Here is a 9,299-nt window from a genome sequence, read left to right as displayed (position 1 = left end):
CATATCTTGATTAATGTTCATTCTCTACAGCCATATCTTGATTAACATTCATTCTCTACAGCCACATCTTGATTAGTGTTCATTCTCTACAGCCATATCTTGATTAGTGTTCAATCTCTACAGCTATATCTTGATTAGTGTTCATTCTGTACAGCCATATCTTGATTAGTGTTCACTCTCTACAGCTATATCTTGATTAGTGTTCACTCTCTACAGCCATATCTTGATTAATGCTCATTCTCTCATGGGCCTCCATCTTGTTGTGGAAACTGATCTCATTGTGTTTCGTGCATTCATGAAACACATGATTGTTACACTGGTTTGTAAAATAAGGATGCTTTGATGCCATAAGTGTTCTAAAGGAAAATACTAATGTTTAACCCAAGTCAAACAAGCATAAGTTGAACAAGCAAAGATGTTCTTAGTGTACAAGGCAATTTTCTCACAACATACAAACATGGTGATTCACCAAGATAAAAAAAACATCCAACAATTTAATTATATGAAAACCCAAATGAGGAGAAAGCCACCGGGTGGAAGAATCACCATGTTAAGATAAACTTGAAAAACAAATCGAATAAAAAATTCGATGAGATAGATATTATTTTAAATCAGAGAAACTTATATATGGAAATTAATAATAATTTAATTATTTAATTAAGGACTTAACAATCGGATAGAATACATGGTCTAGAAATGCATCAGGTTGAGTTGGGTTCAAATGGCCCTAACCTAATTTCAACCCAATACCTATCATTTGAGGCTGGTGCTGCTGGATCGACAATACCATTGAGGCTGCTGTTATTGATCATGTACTTAAAATAACAGCCTTTCAGCTACTGCTTTGTTGCTAAAGAAACATCCCCAACTCAATTGATCTTGCCTTTCTAATCGGATTGCAACCAGCCACTGAAGTTAGTTTATGGGAGACCTAAGGTGATTTACTTCCAAGGATCATAGATCTCAATCAAAACGTTTTTTTGCTCAGTATGTCAGAGTTTGGTTAATCATTTGTGGTCCATTCCCATTCTTGTGTTCATTAAATAACAGGCTTAGGGGCTGACTGCTCACTGTTTAATGGTCTTGACACCTTATTTACAGTCTACAGATTATTCATTAAGCTATTAAGCAAAAATGGGTATATGAAATAAACCAGGACCCCTCACTAGTCCCCATATTTTAAACAAATTAATACCAGAAAATCCCTTAAAATAATCCAACACTCTCTCTTTGCATCCTCAAACCCATTGATCTGCCGTAAATCCGACAAATTTATCCACAACTTAACCCATACAGGGATTAGTTGAAAAAGAAAAGAACAACCCCTTAGGCCATAGCCTTGTGTGTTCCTTTGAGATGTTCAGTTTGGGTTAAATAGTTATCATTGGTGATAAAAGGTCGTAAACTTTTTACTGCAGATGCTTAGACAATTACACATAGAAAACCCAAAAATATTGTAATTTGATCAAATAGACGTTTATTTTATATCATTTAGTACTTGGACTGTTGTTGGTTTGTAGATTTAACTCTCTTGTTCTGAACATGAGCAGCACCAAGAAGTATAGTTTAATCTTATTCAGATCTGAATGGACACTACCTTACAACGGATCCTACCGAGTTTATGTATAATTGAACTCTATAAATGACAGATAAATCCTGAATCTTTATGTTTATTGTTCTCTGCTGGCTCGTTTTATGAATTAAAAAAATATTTGTTCAAGCTGGTATTTGTTTTTTATAAACAACTATTTGTTATTGGATAGTCCAAAATAGTGTCCAGGTGAATTTGGTACAACAAAATAGTTGGTCAATGTATCTATCGTTTGTGTTTGTTTGCTTGGTTGTGTACCATTTCGATAATATGCCCCTTGCTCATCCCACTTGTTTATAAGTTTTTTGTCTCTAATTAAGTGCTAATCGTGTACAAGATAGTTTAGGGGGAGCTGATTGGATGAACCTACTTGGACTTTTGTATAGGATATGGCTTCTGTGAACACTGTGCAGGATTCCACAAACAAATATGTACGAGTATCATGTACACAAATAGGTCATATATATCAAACAAAAAACCATGGTGATCTAAGCAACTAGCATGGTGGAATATTTCACTATTGGAAATGGATATGCTTGCATTGATCATTGCTAAGGTTGCGTAAGCAAATTGTTGTTGATGGTTAGAGATGCTTTTGGCCATGATTTGGCAACCATAAAGCCAAAATAATAAACCCATTCACCTGTGCAGCACCCTTCTCTTGACTTCGATGCTAATTTCGACTTAGATGCAACTTGTATTTATCTGTTAGATGCAACTTGGAAACATTTTGCTTTCTTTTGAGTGAGATAATGATGTTTTATCTGTTAGAAAAGTATCACAATTTGTCAAGGGCCTCATGATGTTCCAACACCTTTGTAAACTATGACACTGCATCATCTTACAAGTTTAGGGCCCCATTATGTTATAGTTCTTCCATCCCCAAAGTTGAGTCCATTTTACAATCTAGGAGTTCAAAAACAAAATGTTTTGGATAAAGATTCTCGTTGATTAAATATGTTAATAATTATCGTTTTTTTATATTTTTAGTTCAATTTTTTAGTATTATTTAATTTGAGGTTTGATAACGAAGTAATTTATTTTAGGTCTAATAATATAATATTTTTTTATAAAGATAATTTTTAGTTCAATCTTCTTATTATAATTTAGTTTAGATTTAATAACGAATTAATTTATTTTAGGTTCGATAATATAAATTTTTTAATAAGTATAATAATTAAGTATTATGTGAGAACATAATGTTTATCTTAATTATATTTTATATTTTTATCTACAGCCATATCTTGATTAATGTTCATTCTCTACATTAAGTATTATGTGAGAACATAATGTTTATCTTAATTATATTTTATATTTTTATATTAAAAAAATGAGATGTTTATTTGATTATATTTATCTGCTGTTAGTTACATGAATTCAAACATGAAACTTTAGTAAGTTTTCACTAAGCACAATCTACTTGTAATTTTGAATTTTTAGTAATATGCATCAATAAGCACTACTTTATGCATAAAAAATGGGTCTTAAGAGTTTTTATCAAATGCTTTATAATATAGTATAGATAAGTAAATTATTAAACCTTTTCATTTTGAAGTATTGAATCCCTAAACCTTTTTTTGAATAAATAAATCACCAAAAGTTTAAAAATTGGTTATCGACGTTATTTTAACCCAAAAAATACTTAAAATCGGCTAGGAAGATTTTAACATATAAGAAAATTTAAATTGAGTTTACCGTTCCCAAACTACGCCATTCAAACCCCTCGTCGTCTCATCGCCGTCTGCTCTCCATCACCGCCCATCGGTGCTGTTGACTCCTACCCTCGATCTCATTTTTTTGATTGTCTTTTGTTTTTTTGATTCTCCATCTTTTTTGATATACTTATATGTGCTCTATTAAATTGTTGTAAAAGAGAATCAAAAGAAAACAACAAATTAAAAACAAGATCGATGATAGAGACCAACGGTGGCAATTGACGGTATAGAGAACAAACAACGATGGGACGACGAGGAGTGGCGGGGGGGAGTGATGTCGTTGTGTGCGAAGGGCTTGAATGACGTAGGATTGAGAACGATAAAACTGATTTATGTTTTCAATTACTTTAAAACATTGCTAGTCGATTACATGTAACTTTTTGGGTTAAAAGGATACAAGTGACCGATTTTTGAAAGTTCGATGATTTTTATTTAAAAAATGTTCAATAACTTAATCATTTAAAATGAGAAAGTCTAATGATTTTTTCATTTGTTCTTTCCGTTAGGATTTTGTTTTTCTTTGTGTTTATCTTCAATTGAACAAACATTGTTCTTCCACGAGGAATCTGCTTCATGTTACTCTTGGGAATGTAGATTATTAAAGGTGAAAGTTTCATATGCCCAAATTTCCAATTTTATGTTTTAACGCTTATCTTACATCCTAAACCCCGAAGCGAAACAAAAATTCTTCTTCTCCTCACTCCCCCATTCATGTCTGCTACCGACAATCTTTTAAATCGAATCAGGTATCTCTCTCTCGCTCTCTCTTTCCTCTATCTGTTACGTTTTCTATTCAAGTCCAATGCAGATTATGACTCACTCATTTCAATTGTTTTGTGGATTAATATTGATATTGTTCATTAGTTTCAATATTTGGTGAAACTGAAACTTTGTGATTAATATGAGAAATTCATAATGAAAATTGTGGTAGATTATATAGGCTAGAAATATTCCATTTTGAGAGAGTTGAATAAGCACTATCTCGTTGTCCATGTACCAGTAGAAGATTAGGCAGCTACTGTGGCCCCTGCTTCTTCAGGCGGAACTCCAGGTTGAGGAGTTACTCGAAATGGGTCAATATCAGCAATGCAGTTCATACGATGATAAACCTAATCCGAATTACAATATCTGTTATATTTGTAGGAATTCTTACATGTATATGTGCATAGAGAGTTCTAGTGAGGCATATTTCTTAATGGAAGTCTTGAATTATAAAGTTACTCGTATTTGGTTGGTATTTTGTGACTTATATTTGTAAAATCATTTATCTGGTGGGAGTAGTTTGTTTCCGATGATGGGACTTTGGGACATTTGAAGAAACTGAAGAAGACCACCAGGATTTGATTAAATGCCTTATGAGACGTGGGTAATTGTAACTTGGAACTTTAAAATATCTTTGAGTACCTTTTATTGGGCAACATGTACAGCAACGAACTGAGTTATGGGAGCTCATTTGCTGTATGAAAAGTGTGGCAGTGTTTTTAATGTTGATAAAAAAAACCTAACAAAGAAATTCGTTGTTATTTGTTCCAACTTATAAACACGAGAGAGAAGTTAATACTTACCTTTCCTTACTCATCATTTATTGGTCTATGAATTTCTTATCAATTATAATGCTAATAGAAGAGAAGGCCTTTCTGTATCAAAGTAAAGTTTCTCCCTTCCTTCTAGTAGACTTCCCCAACAACATTCTTTCTTTCTTATATAAGTCATGATAAATAGTTAAGTGGCACACCATTACCTTCTTGACAAGGCATTTGCATTGAAGGGTGTTTAAATCAAGCTGGCATATATACAAACATATACCTATGAGAAGTATTTTTTGATGTTTTGTAAAATTTTGTTTTGGTTATTGGTGTCTATAAGTTATACATGTCAGATCTGTGTTAAGTCACCGATGCTAACACATACTATAATCACTAGAAACTAATATATGAATCATAACTTATGAAGGTGCTTTTGAATATGTGAAGTCATATTTTTCATGTTTCTATATGCAATGGAAGTAACTAGTAGTAACCATGTTTAGTCTCTATATTAATACTTTATCATGGCATGGTTGGAGTAAGAGCCTCTGGTCCTAATACTTCGTTTTTGTTTGATGTTTTGGTACTTTATCTTCAGCCTTGCTTGCGTTGGTTGGCTTAATTTTTTTTTAGCTCAACATGTCCTTACTGCTGTCACTATTTACTGTTCTTGTTGCCTGCTCGCACACACTTGCTAGTATTCTTTTTTTATGTCTCATGCTCTCCAGTATTAATACTTTCATATTGGCTACTTCCGAGTGGATATACCAGATAGGTTTGGTTTGATTTAGCTTCAGTATTAATGCTTTCATATTTCACTAATATTCTACAGAATTTAACACTTCCTACTGAAAGGAGCTTGAGTTGAACTCTGGGTTGTTGATAACCAAACATGCATATAAACTGGTAAGAGTTTTATGTGCAATCTGGAAGATTATTACCTCATTTTGGTCTGTTTAGGGCATAGTCAATCCTCTATTAAGTATTTATAATTCTCATGGAATTCCTTGGGATGCTTTATTTTTCAATTTTTTACAGATATATCTAAATGGCATGGTCACTGGTGAGAGCATCCATGTTTGATCTTTGCTTTATCCGTAGTAGCTCAAGTCTTGTTCATCTGGCTCCGATTTACATGCATCCTGCCTTAATGCCTATATGTGGGAAAGAATTTGACAGCCACAATGGCAGCAGGGCTTTTCTTTCATATGTATTCTGTAAAGGGCCCTTGAATGTTCATCTGAGATATCTCTGCAGTCGTGCAAAGCCCAGATGGTTGCGTTGCGAAGAATCTTCTCATGACATTTTGCTTAAAGAGCTTGAAAGTTGTTTAAAGAATCATCAAGTGGATGAAGCATGGGAAGCATACACAGATTTTAAGAGACTTTATGGTTTACCAGATGACCGTTTATTGAGAAGGTTTATAACAGAATTGTCCTACTCATCTGAAGCCAAATATCTTCAGAGGGCATGTGATATAATCCTTTTACTTTCCAAAAAAAAATCAAACCTGCTTCACCTAGACCTGCTGCGCAACCTCTCACTCTGCTTAGCAAGAGCACAGATGTCCATTCCTGCATCCATGATTCTTAGGATAATGATTGAGAAAGGGAATATTCCACCAAGTAACTTGTTAGGGACGTTTGTTCTTCATATGGTCAAGAAAGAGATTGGCACGTATCTTGCATCAAACATATTGATCCAGATTTGCGATCAGTTTCAGTGCTTGGGTTCCAACAGATCCATGCATGCAGATCTGATGAAACCTGATACTATAATTTTTAACCTTGTACTTGATGCTTGCGCAAGTTATAACTTATCTTTCAAGGCTCAGCAAATCATAGAGTGTATGTCACAAATAGGGGTGGTAGCTGATGCACATACTATCATAGCTATTGCCCGGATCTATGAAATTAATGGTCAGAGGGACGAGTTAAAGAAGTTTAAACATTGTGTTGATCAGGTCGTAGTTTATTGGGCTCATCACTATTTCCAGTTTTACGACAGTCTTATGAGCTTACATTTCAAATTTAACGATATTGATTCTGCCTCCAGACTCATATTGGATATTATCAATTTCAGGGGAACTCTTCCCCATTTGGCAGAGAGGAAGGGATTGCATAAACCTTTCCTCATCCCCCTTGGATCTCGGAATCTCAGGCAAGGTTTAAAACTACAGGTTTTACCTCATTTGCTGCATGAAAATTCCTTAGTGAAGCTAGAAAGAAATGATGGCCTTGTTATACATAATAGCGGAAAGCTTGTTCTGTCCAACAAGGTCCTAGCAAAGCTTGTTATACGGTACAAGCGACAGAATAGGATTGATGAGCTATCAAAGCTTTTATGCCGTATCCAAACGGAACAGGGGTCAGTTGAAACAAACAATTTGTGCTCTGATGTTATTGATGCATGTATTCATGTAGGGTGGCTGGAAACTGCCCATGATATCATCGATGATATCGAACAGGAGGGTAACTTAGCATGCACTGGTTCATATGAATCACTGTTAACAGCTTATTACGAAGATAAGAAACATAGGGAAGCAGCGGCACTGCTGAAACAAATCAGGAAAGCTGGCATAATAATATCTGATAGGATGAGTATCTTGAATGTTTCTATTAAAAGATCAGATTTGATTACATTTTTGGTCCAAGAAATGAGAGAAGGGGATGTAGACTGTTCGATTTATGAATTAAACTCCTCAATCTACTTCTTCATGAAAGCCAAAATGATTGACGATGCTTTGAAGACCTATCAAAGTATGCAAGGAATGAAAGTCCATCCTACTGTGGCAACTTACATATATATGGTCATGGGATATTCTTCTTTAGAAATGTATCGTGAAATCACTTTTCTTTGGGGTGACATAAAGAGGTGTTCTAATGATGGAAGTCTATTGATTAATAGAGATTTGTATGAGTTTTTGATTCTTAATTTCTTGAAAGGGGGTTATTTTGAGAGGGTGATGGAGGTCATTGGGTGCATGAAGGCACATTGTATGTATCTTGATAAGTGGCTGTATAGAAGTGAGTTTCTAAAATTGCACAAGGATCTCTACAAAAAATTAAAACCATCCAATGTTAGAACTGAGGCTCAATGTAAAAGGCTTGCACATGTGAAGGATTTCAGAAAGTGGGCTGGCATCGATTGAGGTTGTTCAAATTTTGATGTCTATTTTCTAAGGAAGACAACATTGGCATTTCTTACTTATGTATGCTGTTTGCCAAAGCACTTAGCAAGTTGTGAGATCTTTATGCATTACAGGGAAGGCATAAGGGTAAAGATGGAACCTAATGCAATTTGTTGCACACATGAATGGATTGAGTGCTTTTGAAGGTGAGGATATTTGTATTTATTCATCACGAATGACATCTTTAAAATGTATTAGAGCTAAATGGTATGAATTGCATTTACCACCATTTTTAGACAAGTCATGTGGTATGAATGATGACATTATTCTTCACCAAACTTACCGAGACTATTTGGTTCTTTTACAGCCCAAAATTATGATTACTTTACGCAATTGAGGGATGAACTAACAAGAGTTTCATGATTCCTGTATGTGCCTTTCCCTCTTCGACAGTGTTGGTATTTAATTGATTACTAGTAGTTGTGTACCCGCGCAATGCGGCGGGAGCCATGAATTTTAACGATTTTGAAGTTCCACTGGTTTTATAAGATAAGATTTAACGATGATATAAGTTACACTTAGTTTTTACATATTAATACAATTTGAATAAATAAGAGTTATGGTTTCAATTACAGACTATCGATGAAAAAAATTGTATGACAGTTTAAAATCCAATATATTTAAAATCCAACATATTTAAACAACTCCACAAATGTGTTCGATTTACACCAAAAGCAAATAACCAAGAAACTTGAGTTTTAAGAACTCAAAACCAATAAAGAATACTACAAATTTGACAGATCATAAACCATGAAAAGACAAAAAAAGATGGGTTTTAGAATGAAATTTCAACTGCTTACCCTTTTTTTTTTCCAGAAACCCAGATTAAAGTTGAATTAATATATATATATATATATATATATATATATATATATATATATATGGCAGGTTCAAATGAAAACCATGCAATTCTAAGAAACCGTATAAACCAAATTCGACCAATAGGAAAATTCCATTCTTTTTTAATTAAATTTAATCAATAAGGGTATTTTGGTCATTTTCTATATTTTTATGATAAATAAGGTAGTTATTAATAAATATTAAATAAAGAAATTTAATAATGGAAATTTCTTGAATGGTAACATATTAAAATTTTAAATATATTATAATATTAAAAACTTGATTTGAATGGGGCATTCATAATGAAACTGTTTCATAATGAAACTGTTTCATATGAGACGTTCATATGGGGCGAACTTCATTCCTAAAGTTCATGAAATTGTTTCATATGGGGAAAATTTCATGAAACTGTTTCATAATGAAAATGTTCATAATGA

At 33.5% G+C, this 9,299-nt stretch overlaps 1 protein-coding gene across 6 annotated transcripts in view; it reads left to right on the top strand.

Annotated features, from left to right (window-relative positions):
• LOC112503042 (pentatricopeptide repeat-containing protein At4g17616) overlaps window positions 1-8,404 on the top strand; it is an 11,484-nt gene extending 3,080 nt beyond the window's left edge. For 3 of the 6 annotated variants that reach the window (XM_025107112.1, XM_025107113.1, XM_025107108.1), the window contains 2 exons: window positions 5,665-5,738; window positions 5,871-8,250. In XM_025107112.1, coding sequence (XP_024962880.1) covers window positions 5,881-7,983 — 2,103 coding nt within the window. In that variant the 5' untranslated portion in view covers window positions 5,665-5,738; window positions 5,871-5,880 and the 3' untranslated portion in view covers window positions 7,984-8,250. Of the gene's footprint in view, window positions 1-5,664; window positions 8,251-8,329 lie in introns of those variants that run through there. The other 3 variants (XR_003067827.1, XM_025107111.1, XM_025107109.1) reach the window with 3 other exon arrangements.
• The last annotated feature ends 895 nt before the right edge of the window (window positions 8,405-9,299 follow it).

This window comes from Cynara cardunculus, unplaced genomic scaffold, assembly GCF_001531365.2.
Source record: "Cynara cardunculus var. scolymus isolate 2C unplaced genomic scaffold, CcrdV1 Un_Scaffold_2439, whole genome shotgun sequence".
Lineage (NCBI taxonomy): Eukaryota > Viridiplantae > Streptophyta > Magnoliopsida > Asterales > Asteraceae > Cynara > Cynara cardunculus.
This window is presented reverse-complemented; position numbering and strand designations above follow the sequence as displayed.